The sequence below is a fragment of the Galeopterus variegatus genome, unplaced genomic scaffold, assembly GCF_000696425.1.
Source record: "Galeopterus variegatus unplaced genomic scaffold, G_variegatus-3.0.2 Scaffold1995, whole genome shotgun sequence".
Taxonomy (NCBI): Eukaryota; Metazoa; Chordata; class Mammalia; order Dermoptera; family Cynocephalidae; genus Galeopterus; species Galeopterus variegatus.
This window is the reverse complement of record NW_007728106.1, coordinates 225,387-244,189: the sequence shown is the minus strand read 5'-3', so window position 1 is coordinate 244,189 and position 18,803 is coordinate 225,387. Positions and strand designations below refer to the sequence as shown.

Sequence of the window (18,803 nt, the reverse complement as noted above, 5' to 3'; positions counted from 1 at the left end):
AGCCCAGAGTCTAGAATTTCTGACAAGCTGCCAGAGCTGCTGCTGCTGCTCCCTGGAGGACCACTCTTCAAAAATCACTGCTCTGGGCCGGCCCCATGGCGCACTCGGGAGAGTGCGGCGCTTGGGAGCGCAGCAGTGCTCCCGCCGCGGGTTCGGATCCTATATAGGGATGGCCGGTGCGCTCACTGGCTGAGCGCGGTGCAGACGACACCAAGCCAAGGGTTGCAATTCCCTTACCGGTCACCAAAAAAAGACAAAAAAAAAAAAAATCACTGCTCTAAGGCAAAGAAAATATTGAGATTAGAATAAAAATCTCATTCTTGCATCACCCAGCATGGGTGGGAAAGAGAATCTTAAATCTAATGCAGGGCTTGGGTCTTTCAGGTGACAGGCTTGGTAGAGCTAAACCTGCAGTTTGAGGTGTTTTGTGCTCCAGGGAGGGCTGATAGGGTAGTAAGGAACTGGCCCCTTTTCAGATCCCCCAAGCATCACTAGAATTCTTGCATCACTGGAGTTCTCTTGCGCATAGGTAATACTGCTGTCAAGTGATGTCACTCTGACTTAATGTGGCAGGATCTATAACTGTCAAACTGTGTGCTTCTCTGCTGAAGAATCCATTTTCTTTTTCCCTTAGGGCGAGCCCTCTTTGCTTATTTGAGGAGTAATAATAAAAATAATGTCCCCTTACATTAGCATGTCACATTCTAATACACAAAGTGCATCCACGTGATACCTCATTTGATCTCTCACAATTCTGTAAGGGAGGCAGGACTGCTATTTTTTATCCCATCCTCTGGATTACTGGTTCTCAAAGTATGGTCCCCAGACCTGCAGCATTTGCATCGCCTAGAAACTTGTTAGAAATACAAATTCCGGCCCTACTCCTAAACCTACTGAATCAGATTTGGGGTCTGACATGGGGGCAATAATTTTCATTTCTAACAGTTCCCTGGTGATGCTGATGTTGGTGCTGCTGGTCCAGGGCCATGCTTGGATGAAACCCACTGCTATACATAAAAATGAAAGATTAGAAGCCCAGAGACTTGTCTTAAGAGGACTTCTACCTAGGTTCTTTTTCTACTACACCTGCTGCATCCCTGCTCCCTGCCAAAATCCCTCAAGTCCCAGCTCCATGACTTATGAGCTTTGAGACTGAGCAATTATACTCTAAGTTGCAATTTCTTCACCTGTAAAATGGGGATGATAATAGGATCTACCTCTTTGGGTTCTTATGAAGATTAAACAAGATCTAGGTAAAGTACTTAGCACTGTGCCTGTGCTTAATAAATCCTAATGATTATCATAATTTTTATTTATATTGAACGTGTGATATTTCACTAGAACGAATACCTTTGTAAGTTCTTTGAGTGTGTGTCTTCAGAATATTCTTCTTAAAATGTTTATGTTCCTGGACAATTTAGACATTAAGGCATATCATCTTTAACATTCCATCTGGGATATTTCTCTGATTGCCATGAGCATGTGGCTGAAAGCAAGGTGCTTAGGAAATGGCACCCAAGACTAGTAAAATGGGAGCAGAGGAATAATAGATCAGCTCATGGAACAGTGTATTGAAGGGCAAACAACAGCAAGACTTTCTTGAGGAAACTCGAAATAGCTGGGGAGGAGGAAGAGTGGCTGTCGGAGGAAGCAACTGGGGAGGGCAGCCAGAGGTGGGAGGCAGGCTGTCAAAGACAATCTACCTCCTTTAAAGTCCCTCCTAGGGCAGACATAGGGGTAGGCTCTAGCCCTCAGGGGATCTTCCAGTGGTCTTGTTGCATGCAGTACAGGGAATGAACACTCAGGTGACCACAGTGAATGCCCAGAGAGGCCCTCGGAGACCAGCTAGCAATTGGCCCAGTGAGTATGGGCTCAAAAGTGGTTTTGTCTTCAGAGTGACTCCTATTTGGCAAATATTCTGACTACAGCACATCATACACTCATGCCAGGTCCTTTTTTAGTGGAGGTCTACTATGTTCTTTCTCGAGGCGTCCTGGGTTTCTCAGGAAACGGTTTTATCTTATCTGAGTAGTGCAGCCCGGGTCCCATGCCCAGAACGGACCGAAACCTTTTGTAACTGAATTAAACAGAAAAAAAACAAAAGCAGCAAGTTCGGGCCCCGTGGGTAGGGCCGGCCAGCCAATGGGGCCCGGCCGCTCCCCGGCGGAGTGGTACTATGATGACAGTAGCCAACCAGCGCGCTCCATGCAAATGAGGCTACTGTATCCCTCACCAACCTCGCCAGTGTCGTCTGGTTGTTATAGTGATAAACTGAGGCCTTGCCTCTTGGCTTTCCGGGGAAAGAAACGGGGGGGTGGGGTGGGGGGGTGAGGGCGGGCAACCTCATTACTTCCCCCGGGGAAGACAGAAAGAAGGGAAGAAGAAGGGGGATGGGTAGGGAAGAGAAAAATACGTGACAAAGAAAACATTCTCTGCCTGGGAGGAGACTCACAGAAGGTGTAGTGCTGGAGGGAGCACTCACTGGCCATGCCAGTACTTACCACTGATGCTGAGTCAGAAACAGGTATCCCAAAATCCCTTTCCAATGAGCCTCCCTCAGAAACCATGGAGGAAATAGAGCACACATGCCCACAGCCTCGACTGGTAAGTAAAAACAAAGGATGCAAGTGTATGCGTTGCTATGGCATAAAAGAGTTCCTTATGCGCCCGCAGCCAGAGAGGAAAACGATGCTTAGAGGATTTTCATGTAAATGAGAACGGAGCTGCCGCCTAATCCTTCTCAGCTGTTTATACTTCGCTTCTATACCGGGCGCTGCTCTCAGCTTACAAAGCAGTATTGTATTGGCTGAGTAGGAAGCGGGCTGCTTGGGATATGCTGTGTTTTTGTGCTTTGGGAGGAGGGGGTGGCTTTTTTCCTTTCAGGTGTATTCTTGTCTGAAGGTAAAGATCCTATAGTGCAATTTTAAAATGGTATTCTCTTTACAAAGCTTGGGACGAGAGTCCCTTGTTAAGTTCTAAATTCTAGCTAAGGAATGATTCAGTCCTCAACTGATTTTTGTGCCTAATGCCAATCTTGGAAAAATGAAAACGACATGGAAGCGAAACTTCCCCATTCGTTTGAAAATTTAAAAATGAATAAATGTATGAGTCCCTGAATGATGTATTTAGAAATAATGTGTACTTAAAATGAATTGGAAACATTTCCAGAGTGTGCTGTGAGGGTTTGTCTTCAGGTAGTGGAAACCTGGAGAAGCTGCATTTATTTAGAAAGGGGCTACATGCCTTTAAAAATGAAAGTGTGAAAACTGGTCACTCAGAGCTTCCTTCCATCACAGTAACTGGTATCCCAAATTTGATTAGTCTCTGCACTGGCTATGATACCTTAGGTAGATGTGGAAGTTCGTTCTCAACCACCTTAGCAGGTGTCCTCAAGGAATCAAAAACACCAAATGGGTGGTGGGTTTTCTGTGGCCTGAAGTTTTGTGGAACTTGGGGAGACCTCTTTGAACCCCCAAATCCAAGAGACACACTAGTTAGAGCTATCGTTTCTCTAGTGATTCCAAGTTGCGATATTTTGGCTAGCCTGTGGAGTTTGACACCGGGAAGAGGTTTTCTAAGGATTTTTGATGTAGCATTTTCTGTGAACTCCCAAAATGAGTGCTCACAGATTCCAAGGCCAACCATCATGGAGCTGTTATTTCTTAATAAGGTTTAATAAGGGTTTAAAGGCAGGCTTAGAACAACTTCCTGAAAAGCATGAAAACAAAGGAAGTTATATTAGAGCCCTGTGGGCTTCTGTTCACTATGTTTCTTTGTTTTTAAATATATTTTCTTGGGGTAGTTTAATATTAAACTGCACCCTAGCATTTTAGCTTCCTACTAAATGACATAAACGGTGTAGTATCTATGTTCTCATGGGATACAAACCATCCCAATAAGTGTGTTACTAAGGGACTCCTTTGAGCCACTAAACAACTCACTTAAAAAAAAATGACCACTAAAAGTGTGTTACAAGATCACCCAAAATATATTTCTTAAATAAACTCATTGTTCAAATTTGCATCGCACACCTTCCTGACAGAGGTAAAGGTCAGGGGTGAGAAGGGAGGCACCTGGCTCCAGTTTGTGTATCATTGCAGTCTCTTGTGCCTACTTCTTTTCCTTTCCTTTCACCTTTTAGCTATTCTGCTCCTTGGTTGCTTCTGCCTGAGAGAGGTGGGCAGAGGAAATCAAGGGAAGGAAGAAAGTTCAGGTTACTTTCTTCTTTCACTTGTGTCAGGTGGTAACTTACCAGAACCATGCAAAGCTGGCAATGTCAGGCCCTCACCTTCCACCCATTTCAGAAATGAAGGAACAGAGGTTCAGAGAGGGTAAGCAACTTCCCCAAGGGTCACATTGCTTTGAAGTGGCAGGGCTGGGATTTGAACCCAGAGCTCTACACCTGACAAGTGGAAGATCTTTCCCCTAGAACACAGTCTTAAGTGAGATTCGTTTCCTTCCCATCTTTTTGGCAGCTCTGGTTTAAAGTGTGTGTGTGTGTGTGTGTGTGTGTGTGTGTGTGTATCATAACGTGTGCAGGTATGATAGGGACGAACAAGTTGAGCTGTTGAAGCAATTGCTTAGGTCTACCTTTCCTAAAATTTTCCTTGTTGTCCATTATTATCATGAGCTTCTGAAAATAGGCTCTGTTGAATAGGAGCTTGCAACCAATTTGTAAACTACTATTAAATTTTTTGAGGTGCCTTTTCTCTTATCAGCAAACTTTGATCACTGTAGGATTATATTCTAAATTTAGATGTACACTTTATAGCCCAACTTTCCTTTGCTAATGATTTTACTTTAAGCCACATGTTAGCTACTTAATAACAAAGTTCATTGATGAAGATCGTCAGTGGTGGCAAGTGAAAATGTGGAATAAGCATTTCTTTTTATGGTTTTTAGTAGTTTCTATTGATCTTGTAGTGTTGATAATATCTTAATATTTCAAATTATATAAATTTCGTTTTTCTCACAGCACCCAAGCATATCACCCCAAATCACATGTGGGTCACTGATGCCACAGCCATCAACGGGGGTGGCTACTAAGTTGCTTAAGTAACTTTGGAAAGTACATGAAAGATTTGAGAGGGGCCTGCTTAGGAATGAAACTCCACACTTAAACTCCCCTTCAGAGGGCAGGCTCCTCCCCTCCCAGTTGTTGAAACAAAGTGGGAAGCAAACATATCTGAATAAACAGGACTTTAAAGCAGTCTATATTTTTAGATCCCTGTAAGTAGCAAATTGATGATGATATTGAGAATATGATTAAATCATATTTCTTTTTTAAAATTTTATTTTATTTTGTCAATATACAATGTGGTTGATTATTGTGGCCCATTACCGAAACCTCCCTCCCTCCTCCCTCTCCCCCCTCCCTCCCAACAATGTCCTTTCTGTTTGCTTGTCGTGTCAACTTCAAGGAATTGTAATTGTTGTGTCTTCTTCCCCCCCCCCAGGGTATTTGTGTATTTATTTATTTATTTTTAGCTCCCACAAATAAGACAGAACCTGTGATATTTCTCTTTCTGTGCCTGACTCGTTTCACTTAATATAATTCTCTCTAGGCCCATCCATCTTGTTGCAAATGGCAGTATGGAAATTGTTCTGAAAGGAATACATGTAGTTTTTCTACCTGCTTTATTCTTCATTGGAAGAAAATATAAGAAAGGAGATTTTATATTATTTTTTATATTAATAAATGTAATAAAATAATACTGATAAAGAAATTTTAAAAGAAATAACAGAAAATTACCTAGGTTTTACGATAGAGCCCATACCTTATCACCTTACCAAGGATGTTCTGGTTTGAGATGTTTCTGAGAACTCTTCTTTTCATTGTTGTAATGTTTATTCTTGACCCTTGACTTGTTTTCCGTTCTTTATTATTTTCCTGCTTTAATATGATGCGAGCTGACTCATAAGCTTGACTGTCAAAAAGAGAAGCTGAGTGGTCCTGGGTGATATGATGTAACAGCCCTCCTTGGAAATGTAACTCCTGAGGGATCAGGACTCCTTGTAGGCAAGGACTGTGTCCTCATATCTCCCCAGTCCTCAGATATCCTTAGGCAAATCCTCTGAACCCAGCAGGTGCTCCATAAACCATTTCTAACAAGTCTCAGCCACCCTGAAAGCTGTTTGCTTGAGGATTTGGTCCATGACCTTGGTCAGATTCTTCTAGGGGTGCATTCTGCTGTCAGAAGGAAGCTGTAATTCTAGCCTGCAGTAGTCACTTCCATGAAGATGGATGAACCACAAATCAACTGAGAAGGCCTTGGAAATAAAAAAAGGGCTGGTTCGATATGCCACGTTAGCAGGAGTTCATTTCGAGCTTTACTTCAAAGTGGGGCACTGCCAAGAGACTGCTGTCTTGCAGAAGGTGCATTACGTCAGTTGAGAGGTAGGACACTCATCTGCTAGTGCCCAAAAAGATGACCAGATTTCCAGGGACATCAGTGGCTTCCTTTACTAGTGTCACCATTTATTTAGACACTCTGAGCAGCATACATTTTTAAAGTGAGACACTCTTAATGTGCTGTATTGGTGAAAATAAACAAACATGAGCTTCCTTGGGCATTTACTCTGGTCAACTGGAAATCTGCCCAAGGTTATTATTAGACATCTTCCTGCTGGTCTCTGTCCAAATGCAACATCCGTTTCTTGCAGATTGATAATAGTCAGGTGTATTGAGCATGGATGGAATCAATGAATTTGTTTCTTTCATTCTTTTAAGTTTGTTCTCTCACTACCTCTCCAGCCCCCCATTTGCCTAATGCTAAACTCCTTATGGAAAGAATAAACCTCAATCAAATATAAGATAGGCAGCTTCTTTGTTTTGTTTTGGTGTTTGAGCATATAGAAATCAAAAGGGTACATACATCTTCATTCAGGCAGCAAGGGGAATTTAAAGTATTCAGTGATGCAGGGCTTTAAAAGGTAACAGAGAAAACTCAGTCCCCTACCAACCCCTAACAGTGGGATCCACAGTCAGCCAGGTGGTAAACAACTTCCAGACAAAGCAATGCACCAGGTGCTGAGGAGAGAAATAAAAGAAGTGAACCCACAGCCCCTGCTCTTAAAGATCATTAACATTTAATAGAAGGCAATAGTTTGGTATATGAAAGCATGCCAGGATGCTGAAATCTCTTCGGAGAGCTTTTTTTTTAAGTTTGACTTTAATATATTGGACTTTCTTAAAAGCTGTATCTTATCCATTGAGCAGAAGTACTTCCCAGCAGGGAGGCTCTGTTAACTTAATCCCTAAGTTAAGACAAGTCCCTGCATTTAAAGAAAAGATTCCCCTTGCTGATCCCCAACCATATTTTGGATCATGGAAAAGATCAGTCTATTTTTGAGGGGATCTTAAGCGCCCATTGTGGGTGGCACACTCTGGTCTCTACAGCAGTGGTGTCTAATAGAAATACAATGTAAACCACATATGTAATTCACAATTTTCTAGTAGCCACAGTTTAAGAAGTTTTTAAAAAACAGATGTTTTATAATGTATTTTATTTAACAGTATATCCACGATATCATCGTGTCAACACACAATCAATATAAAAATTATTAGAAATATTTTACATTCTTTTCTTCATACTGTCTGAAATTCACTGTGTGTATTACACTTGCAACACATCTCAATTCAGACTAGCCAATTTCAAGTGCTCAGTGGCCGTATGTGGCTTTAGAGAGAGCTCAGACACCTGTTTGGCCCTGTGCAGGATGAGCTTTGAGGACCCACAATAATTAATACTTTTCATGGTGCACAGTACACACATACATATATGTAGTCCTAACTATAACAAACATCACTTTACTTCATATTTTATACTCTTATATTTTCTTTTTCTAACTTTTTAATTTTTATTTTTTTTTTAAATTTAATTGTACATATTTGTGGGGTACAGTGTGTTGTTTAAATACATACATATATTGTGCAATGATTCACTTAGGGTAGATAGCATATCCATCTCCTGAACAATTATCTTTTCTTTGTGGTGATCATGGTCAAGATTCTCTTTTCTAGCTATTTAGAAATATACTAGCTAGAAAAGAGGATCTTGACTGTAATCACTCATATTTTTTATGCTATTCTGTTCTGTTTCAGTTAGGAGGCTGTTGCAGTAATCTCGATGAGAGTTAATAAGCTTGAAGTTATGGGGGAGCAGTGGAGAAGGAGAGAACTGGATGGATATGAGAGACATTAAGGAGGTAAATGTCCCAGAATTTGATAGCAGAGTCTGAGAGTGGGGCAGAGTCAAGGAACTCAGAGGGAGTTCTGAGCTGGAGATGTTGACCTGGGAGACTTCAGCATAGAGGAGATGGAAGTGAAACTGAGGTAATGAAATTGATGAGAGTGAAACTGAGTCACAATTTCTGGATTGAGATGGAAGTGGATGGAAATGGTTAGCCAGGAAAAGTGCCTCAGGTTAATCCTACTACAAGACTAATTCTAGAAAGTAACTGACCCTGAGCCATTCTATCAGGTTCTTAAAGGGGGGAAAATGGAAGGGCTATAATTAAAGCTATTAGAATCCTCCTTATATCTGCCTGTCTCTACATGAAATCTGGTTAAGTTAATCTACTTTATCCCAGAATCTTTGCAGGATAGAATCCTGAGAAAGACCATTTAAAGAGCCAATAGAGGAATGATCATGCAAAGAAGACAGAGAGGTATTTCTCAAAAAGCTGGGAGATCAGAGGACCAGGGGCAGAGTAAGTAGTTCCATGGAGAGAATGTCCAATAGAACCAAGTGCAGCAAGTGAGATAAAAAGGAAAAGTCTCCTTTGGATTTAGAAAGAGGAGGTCAAGGTGATTTTTCAGTGAAGTGATGGGAGCAGAGTCTAGATGGCTGTAAATTGAGGAGTCTGTAGTCGGTAGGGAAGTGGAAACTTGACCGAGAGGGGAAGCAGATAGAATGTATAGTACCCAGAGGTGGATAAATCAGAGCTTAGGTTTAAGAGAAGCTAGTTTTTTCCCCTTTCTTCCTTCTTTCCTTCCAGTCTTCCTTCCCTCCATCTTTCTTTCCTTCCATTCTTCCTTCCATCCGTCCATTCAAGAAGCCAAAGCTTTTAGTTGGCTTATTCTTGTAAGACAGTAGCAACTTGCACTTAAATATAAATGTGAAAGAGCCAATGGGAGAGGGAGAGATTGAAGGTGACAGGAACAATGGATGAAGGGAATGTCCCTTAAGCAGGAGGGGTTGGGCTTCAGTGCACAAGTGAAAGGATTGACTTCAGCAGGAAAGAGACTCATCTCCCACTATGGTGGTGAGGAAGTTAGCAAGGATGGTTTGGGTAAGAATAAGTTATAAGATGAAGGGTACTGAAAGTTGAAGTCCTCTCTTATCTGATAGCCTCTGTTTTATCTGTGAAGGTGGAGGCAAGGTATTGGTGGCTTAGTTCTGGCAGGTGTAGAAGTGTAATTCTGGAATAGCCTGGGAAGCCGGGTCCAGCCCCAAGATATTTCCTCTCTGGAGGCCTTTAAGGCTGGGTGTACTGAGAGGTGGAAACACTGGGTTGGTTCCAATGAGAGCAAATGGATCTACTCGCTTTTGGCCTCTGGGGCTCTACACCAACCCTCATTGAGGCAAGTCCAGATCTGGCCAAGGGGAACTGGATTGGCCTCACAGCAAAAGGGCTGGAGGCTGGCAAGACAAAGATGCTGAAATTTGGACTCTACTTGCTGGAGTCTGTAATCTCATTCCAGTCTCAGTTTTGCCATTGAATTACTGTGTGGGTTTAAGCAAAACGCTTTTCCTCTCTGGAGTCCAATTCTATCATCCACAATGGGTTGGATAGATGATTTCTAGTTCTTAAACTGTGGTTCTAGCTTCTATCGCCGTGGAACGTGGTCCATCCTATATGCTCTGTTTGACCTGATGCTCCTATCAAAAGTCAGGGTTAACCCACTCCTCACCTCCTTTTGGTTTTATCCATCGGGGTAAAAACAGGTTGAATGGTCATATGGTAAGACACATTGGTTAAAAACGAATAACAAATATTCACAAAGCACTTTGAAATTTTACATTAATGTACAAACCACTTCTGCTGTCTACTGCTTTATTCTTCAGATGCTTCCTCAGAAAGCTTGAATGTATTCCACATCACATTTGGAATGTTCTATTCGTTGTTTAAAGAAAACTATGTCAAATCTTTTCTTTATGTGAACAATAGCCTCCTAATTTATCTATTTCAGAACACTGAAGTTTGAAACATTGGGCTTTCTTTGAGTCATGGCAGTATGGCATTGAACGCTAGAGGCCATTCTTACCTGATGCTATCCATCTAAGCTTATACTTGTGATTAAAGTCCAGCAGTGGGTTAGGCCATAGTCCTGAAACTCTCGTGTCCTTAGCTGGTGCCCACACAAAGCTTCTCAGTGGCCCTTAGGGAAATAAATGTAGGAAAAGAGTTATTTTGTCTGATTACCAGGGGTAGGATGAAAAGGAAAAAGCAAGGAAAGTAAGAACAAACTAAGTCATTGCAAGCTAGGCCTATTTTCTTCCAATAATCTCCCAAGTAACAGCTTCTACCTTGCTAGGATCTGATTACCCGTTGCTAGCCTCAGACCATAGCATTATTGTTTTAACATTTCTATCTTCCTCTTTATCCCAGCATGAACCACGTTGTATGGGAGACTAGGGAAGCTGACCTTGCTTGGGGATAAAGAGACAGTTTAGCACTCAATGATCTTGAAGGCAGACTTGAAAACACAGTGATTAGAAAATAAAACAGTGAGCCCTGGTAGTGTGCGCCTGTGTAATAATGTGCAGGGCCTCATGGGGCTAGCCTATTGAGCAGGATTCATTTTCATATAATCATTTCCCTCCTGCCAAAGTCTTTGACTTGGTGTTTTTTGTTTTCCACTCAGTAATTCATGCACGCTGAACCTGACTTCAGTGTAAAAGGTTGCTGAGGGTTATTTAAACTGGTATTTAAGAAAAATAACAATAATAGGTTAATAGAAACATGAATGATGTGTATAGCCTATTGCCAACCAAATAATGTTGAAAGCCCGTTCCTGGTACACACAGGATTGGTGCTTCATCTCTACTATACCTAATATTGACTGTAGGCACAGTCACATAATGATAAATTCTATTGTACCTCCAGATTTTTTAGTTATAAGGTAATTGTTCTATACTGGGTTCCAGTCTAGAGGTCTCACTTATTTTTCTCCATGGGCAAGTGGGGGAATGGAACAGCCATTCATAGTGCATACTGTGTTGGACACTGTGTTGAATGCTCTGTATGTGTTATCTCATTTTACCAGGCTGCAGACCCATGAAATAAGAATTACTATTCCCCGTGTTATAAGTAAGGAAACCAAGAATTAAGTAATTTCCCAAAGATCAAATATTAATTGATTAAACTGGGATTTCAAATTAATTCTGTCTGACTTCTAAAGCCCCTTGTTTCCACTGCACACAGTTCTGAAACATCAGTGAGCAAAGAATCACCTGCTCAAGCTCCCAGGTGGTTTAGAAGCAAGATGTACTTGGATGCACTTTGAGAAATGCCGTATTCAGCCCTCTCATGTCACATCTTCTGCTTTCAGGACCAGAAATAGAAACAAATCAGATATATAGGCTCTTTGTAATAAAATCAGAAATACAAAATAAATATTTCTGATCCAGCAGTTTCACTCATAGGAAATGTGTATATATGCCCGCCAAAAAAACTAGTATTAGGGTGTTTTTAGAGGTATTATTAATAATAATCCCAAACTGTTAACTACCCAAGTGCCCAACAGAAGCAGAATAGATAAATTGTAGTATATTCACACAATATAGTGCTATACAGCAATGAGAATCAAGAGTCTACAACCACCTGCAAGAATATGAATGAATCTCACAAACATAATATTGAATGAAAGAAGTCAGACACATATGCACTCCATGTTCTATTTCTATACAATATAAAATAAAGTAGACAAAGCTCATCTATGATGTTAGAAGTCAGCATAGTGGGGGCCGGCCCAGTGGCGCACTCGGTAGAGTGCGGTGGCGCTCCCGCTGAGGGTTCGGATCCCATATATAGAGACCGGTCCACTCACTGGTTGAGCGTGGTGTGGGCATGACACCGAGGGTTGCGATCCCATTGCCGGTCGCGGTACGGGCGTGACACTGAGGGTTGTGATCCCGTTACCGGTCACGAAAAAAAAAGACAAAAAGGGAAAAAAAAAAAAAAAGAAGTCAGCATAGTGGAAAGAGCATGGGATGGACCCTGGCAGTGGTCAGTTACTTGATCTGGGTGCTGTGTGTACTCAGACTGTGAAAGTGCACTAAACCACACACTTAGGATATGTGTGCTTTTCTGTGTGTATATTATTCTTTAGTACAGAGTTTACCGAGGTAATGGAGAAAGAATATACTCTACAATGTATTTCCCATTTCCAAATAATTCTGGTGATCTAACAGATAATATCCTGAGGAATGATGTCAGATCCTACCTAAAATTGCAGCTCTTGGCCGCTAACAGAGTTTCAATATGCTCATCCTTTGAGGGGCCAGTATATCCAGCCCCAAATAAAGCTAATTTGGGTCCTTAAACTAAACGTTCCACTAAGCTTGCCCCTCCACCCAAAAGCAGGCAAGAGAGCATTTCCAGGGTCCTAGGCAAGAGCTGAGGGCTGCAGCTCCGTCTGCCCAGAAGCAGACAAGAGAGCACACCAAGGGTCCTAGGTAAGGAGCCAAGGGCCACAGCCACTTCCACCCAGAAGCAGGAAAGACAGCACACATGGGGTCCCAGGCAAGGAGCCGAGGGCTGCAGCCTCTCCATCCAGAAGCAGGCAAGAGAGCATGCCTGTGGTCCTAGGCAAGGAGCCAAGGACCACAGCCCCTCCACCCAGAAACAGGCAAGAGAGCACGCCCTGGATCCTAGGTAAGGAGCTGAGGGCTGCAGCCCCCTCTGCCCAAAAGCAGGCAAGAGAGCATGCTGAAAACACCACTTCCATGCAGGTGGCCCAACACAGCCACTGCCACAGCCATGGCTGTCAAAAAAGTGGCTCAATACCACAGCAGCAGCCACAGCCACCATGCTGGTGGCCCACTGGACACTCGACTGCAATGATGCAAGAAGAGTCACCGGTGGAGACTGGAAAAAGAAGAGAACGTCGCTCTCCTCTAAGCCCACTCTAGAGTAATAGAATAAGCAACTGCTCTACCAGATGACTACACATCAATGTAGAGATACAAGAAATATGAAAACCCAAGATAGTATGACACCACCAAAAGAACACAGTAATTCTCAAATAGCAAAACCTCTAGAGCAGGAAACCCTTGAAGTGACTGAGAAGGAATTCTGAGCAACAAAGGAAACTCACTGAGATATAAGAACACTCAGAAAACATAAGAAATGAGAAAAAAATCCAGGATATGCAGGAGAAAATTTACAAACAGATTAACATCTTAAAAAAGAACGCACTAGAACTCGTGGAACTGAAAGATTCACTCAGCAAAATAAAAACACAACCAATAGCTTAAGTAGCAGGCTAGAACAAGCAGAAGAAAGAATTTCTGATCTTGAAGATAGTCTTTTCAAAATAACCCAAAGGGGCAAAAAAAGAAAGGAAAAAAGAATTTTAAAAAATGAAGAAAATGTATGAGAGCTAGCAGACAATCTTAAGTGCACAAGCATTCAAATCATGGGTGTTCCAGAAGGGGAAAAGAAAGGAAAAGGCATGGAAAGCCTGTTCAATGAAATAATAATGGAAAACTTCCCAGGTATAGGGAGAGACACAGACCTTCAGATCCAGGAGGCTCAAAGATCCCCAAACAGATTCAACCCAAAAAGATCCTCTCCAAGATGCATTATAGTCAAACTGGCAAAGCCCAAAGACAGGGAGAGAATCTTAAAAGAAGCAAGAAGAAAGCATCAAGTCACCTATAAGGGAGCCCCTATCAGCATAACAGCAGACTTCTCAACAGAAACTACATGCCAGAAGAAAATGGGATGATATATTCAAAATATTAAAAGAAAAAAAACTGCCAACCAAGAATACTATACCCAGAGAAGCTATCCTTCAGAAATGAGGGAAAAATAGTGTATTTTACAGATAAGCAAAAACCATGGGAGTTCATCACCACACGACCAGCCCTAAAAGAAATCCTCAGGGAAGTCCTGCATCTGGAATATGAAAAATGATAATCATTACCACGAATACACAAGAAAGAACAAAACCCTTTGGTAGAACAAAAATGCAAAGAAAGAAACTAAATCTCACCACCACAAAAAACCATAGTGACAATGTAATAATGCCCCTACTTTATTTCTGATTTTAGTAATTTCAGTCTTCTCTCTTTTTTTCTTCATCAGTCTAGATAGAGGTTTGCAAATTTTGTTGATCTTTTTAAAGAAATCAACTTTTGGTTTTGTTGATTTGTTTCTTAATTCCCTGTTTCATATATTTCTATTGTAATCTTTGTTATTTCTTACTTATATTTGCTTTTGGTTTAGTTTGCTATAATTTTTCAATTTTCTTAGAGGCAGAAGTTTACATTACTGATTTGAGATTTTTCTTATTTTTAATATAGGTGTTTACAAGTATAAATTTTCCTCTAAGCACTGCATGAGCTCTGCATCCTCTAAATTTTGATATGTTGTGCTTTGATCTTATCTCAAAGTACTCTCTAATTTCCCTGTGATTTTTCTTTTTACCCATTGTTTATTTAGGAGCATTGCTTAATTTCCACACATTTGTGTGTTTTCTAAATTTCCTTCTGTAATTGTGGTCAGGCAACATATTTTCTATGATCTTAGTATTAAAAAAAAAAGACAAAGGAAAAATTTAAACAAGCAAAAAGCTTGTGGAAATATTTCCATTATCTTTCAATTCTATTTTTCCACAACCTTTTTGAAGTGCCCTTGTGTTTATACTCTGTTTTCTTGATTTTTTAATGCAATTTCTGTTGCTAAACTTAGATATTTAATTTATGTTCTTGATTTCTTTTTATTAAGTGAACTTGTTGATTTGCTTAAAAATTAATTTGCCTTTGAAAAGTTTATTCATATTCCTCTGTTGAAATTAGATATTTGCATACTTTTGGAAGACTTTAGAGAGCTATTTAAAATTATTGTAGAGATTATAAAATGAAATATGTGAATTTTAATAAGTTTTACATCTCCAGTTTTTGTGAAAATTTGAAGCCCTACTTTCTACAAAGTATTTTGTAATTCATCTGTTATTCAGTTTATGTATTTGTTATTTGGACAAATAAATGTGCATAGCCTTAAGAAATAAAAAAAAAAATAAAGTTCACTAAACTTGAGCTAAACTAGGACCAGTCCAGTCCTAATCAGGTAATCTGTGAATTAAAATCCATGGTCCCTAATTTATATGCTTTGTCTAACGATATCCTAGCCTCGCAGTCAGACAGTTTCTAGACTCAGAAGGAAGTGGATGGCATTGATTAGCTAGCAGGAGTGCCTCAGAATAATCCTGCGACAAGGCAAATTCTAGAAAATAGCTGGCCCAGAGCCAGGGTTTTGGAGGGGGAGAAACAGAAGAGCTGTAATTAAAATTATTAGAATCCTCCCTGTATCTGCCTATCTCTACACGAAATCTGGTTAAGTTAATCTACTTTACCTCACAATCTTCCAGGATGGAATCCTGAGGAACAACATTTAGATAGAGCCAATAGAGGATCATGAAAAGAAAACAGAGAGGTACTTCTCAGATAGGTGGGAGATCAGAGGTCCAAGGGCAAAGCAATCACTTCATTGGTAGTTACACTTAAACAGTTTTCCTGTAAAATGTTGTTTTTGTTAAAGACCTTATCTACTTTGCAGAATATATCTTCTTTGGAACATCTTTCCTTTAAAGGCTTGGAAAAAGGGGGTTTTACTATTGAAATAGAATCTAGCAAATACCTCAAGCTGAGACATGTTAGAAATATCTGCACTTCTGTCCAACTGTATAGCAAACCTCCCGTACTGCATAATTTGTTCTAATGCTTGTTCCTTCCAATCTTAAGCATGTTTTCTATATGTCTTGTAAATATATTTGCTGACAAAGGAATGCGTTTTAGTTTGACATCAATTTATTTTCTGCACATTAGAGCGGCTAGTTTTACTGTGGCACGAAGCACAGATGTTTTTGCAATGGTGTGGGACTTTTGTTTTATCTCTGTTGAATTACGGAAACTCAAAAAAGACTTCTAAACACTTGTCTTTACATGTAATGGTATTTTGTGAATTGAATATCACATGACTTGAAACATCAAAACATTGAAACTTGAAAAAATCATAGAGGTTTATGTTCATTTTCTGGATGCTTTATTTTAAAGTCTCATGGCAATTACAATAACTTCATACCATCATTAGCTAATGTCTCAGGGTACAATATATGCTTAAGGTGAGGTTAAATGTTAATAGTAGCAGAAATTTCCAATAATTTTCTGTGTGATAATTTTTGATTCAGCTGTCTTCTTGTCAGATCAGATTAGGTTGTCATTGTTCGTACCTGATAATATGGCTGATGCAGAGCTCATACAGGGAGTAGAAGTGTCAGCTCTGCCATTTTCTTGTTGTTCACCAGTGCTTGTATTATCTTTGCTTTCCTATTTTGTTGCAGGAAATTTCTTAAGCCATCTGCTGATCTTGTGAGCATTGGTTTAGTTACAACGAGATAGTATAATCCAAAAATGCATTTATCAAGGCCCATGTGAACTGCAATTTATTGCAATAAGCTGAAAGCAAGTGAAAATGTCAACCCAGACCACCCAACTTACATTCTCCCTTTAGGACACCTCATATACTTGATGTTGACAGAGATGGGGCACCAGTGCAAATCCATATATTAGAATTAGATATTAGTAATGTTTCCTTTCTTGATTTTTGATATGAAAAATAAATATAAGCGCAAGTGTTGCTCTCCAGTAGATTGTCTTGCCCATCCCACCTTAGAAAACACTGGTCTAGATGTTCTAAATCTCACTCTTTGATCTAGCCATCAGGGAGAAAGAACTGCATTTTCAGACTTCATGTTTGGCCCCTTATAGAAATACTTTTCTGAACTGCTTTTTGGTTCTGGGGCTCTGCCTTGCATGGAGGGCACTATGGAGACAAACATAAACACAGCACTGTCTTTATCAGGGGCTGTTGTTGAGTATGTCAGCATCACTACAGCATCATCCAACATGCTCTTTAAGGTGGCACCACAGGAGGAGTTTCTCTCAGAACTTGGCATCAGGAAACACTGCTTTTCCTCAATAACTGTTTTGTTTTTTGCTTAAAGACAATATTAATTTTTGTTTTCCTCTTTGCCGTGACTGCTGGGAGCTTAAAGCCATTTTTGTGGTCCACCTCTCCAAAATGTAGAGGACTGTGGTATGCATTCCTGTGTGCTCAACTCACCCTTGACCTTTAAAAAAAAACATATATGTGTGTGTGTGTGTGTGTGTATTTTCCCTGTCACCCCAGAGTTTGCAACTATTATTTTAAACTTTCAAATTTTATTTTTTTAAGTCACCTCAAAGTTACTTCAAGTTCCTTGGGGAAGGAGATGCAAAATATATGTGGTATAAGATTGTTATTGATGTTCATTATAAACTCCTTAAGCTCAACAGACTAAGAAAAAACTGATTTAGGCTATGGAAATTTTAATCTGTAGATAAAGATTATTTTCTGTTGTTACTAGCGTCTATGCATTTCGTGAATCTAAGACGCTATTAAATTGTAAGCTGCACTTCCATTTCAAAGGTGTTACAATGTGAAAAAATGGTTAACGCTGATTTTAAGACAACCTTTATTGTAAGATCCTTCCTAATTTCTGAATGTTAAAATGTGGTGGGGGGGATGTACATTTTAGAATTAATGAGGTGTGGTTTTATTTATAGCACTAAGAGTCTTCCAGCTGTTTGAAATTCTCTGCTGTGGGGTTTGTAAGGTGGCCGCATGGAAGGGAGTTAGGGTTTGTCGGTGGTCAGTGTTTTCAGGAGGCCTATATCCCCAGGACGTCACAAAAATTGTGATCCCTGATTGCCAGAAGGATAGTAATTACTAGCCTGACCTAGTTGTGGGTGTTCACACACTGATTTAAAAAATGGACTTCTAATGAGGGTGCCCTAAATAAAGTTGGAAAATGAGTTTTTAAAAGATATTTAAGACAAGTTTTTAACTGTGCTATTGTTTTGCTTTTAACCAACTTCAAAATACTTATTCTCAACAATAGGAAAATGGGCAAAGAACAAATTATTCTCAGAAGAAAATACAAATGGCTAATGAACATTTGAAAAATGTTCAATCTTTCTTGTAATCAAAATAATGCAAATTGAAACAGCATGATGCTGTTTTTTGGTCTATAAAATTGACAAAGATAAAATTGATAAAATTGACTCAATGCCAGTGAGATGGCAGCAAGATAGGTGCTTTCATACGTTGTAATGTGAGTATAAATGACACAGCTTTTGTAGAAGGTAATTTACCAGTACATGTTAAAATGTTCTTCAAATATTTGTCTTTAAAATGTTCATACTCCTGATCTAAGTAATTCATCTCCTAGGTGTCTATCCTAAGGAAATAATCAGAGGTTTAAAATTACGTTTAGAATGTTATTTATACTAGTAAAATATAAATAACTTAATATTCAGCAATAGAGAAGAATTTAAATTAGGGTTTTTCTATTCAGTAAAATGTTTTACAGCCATCAAAATTAGTGAAGTCGAAAACTATTTAAATGACTTGATAAAATAATCATGATATATTGAGTGAAAAAAACTGTCTATGCAGTAAGATTTCAAAGTTGTTAACATATATATGACATACCAGAAAGCCTGAAGTAAAATATAGAAAGCATTAATAAT

At 39.8% G+C, this 18,803-nt stretch overlaps 1 protein-coding gene across 2 annotated transcripts in view; it reads left to right on the top strand.

Annotated features, from left to right (window-relative positions):
- The first annotated feature begins 2,252 nt into the window (after positions 1-2,252).
- Positions 2,253-18,803, top strand: part of PCYT1B (phosphate cytidylyltransferase 1, choline, beta) — an 81,059-nt gene continuing 64,508 nt past the window's right edge. The window contains exon 1 of one of the 2 annotated variants that reach the window (XM_008579960.1): positions 2,253-2,604. In XM_008579960.1, coding sequence (XP_008578182.1) covers positions 2,488-2,604 — 117 coding nt within the window. In that variant the 5' untranslated portion in view covers positions 2,253-2,487. The remainder of the gene's footprint in view (positions 2,605-18,803) is intronic. The other variant, XM_008579961.1, reaches the window with a different exon arrangement.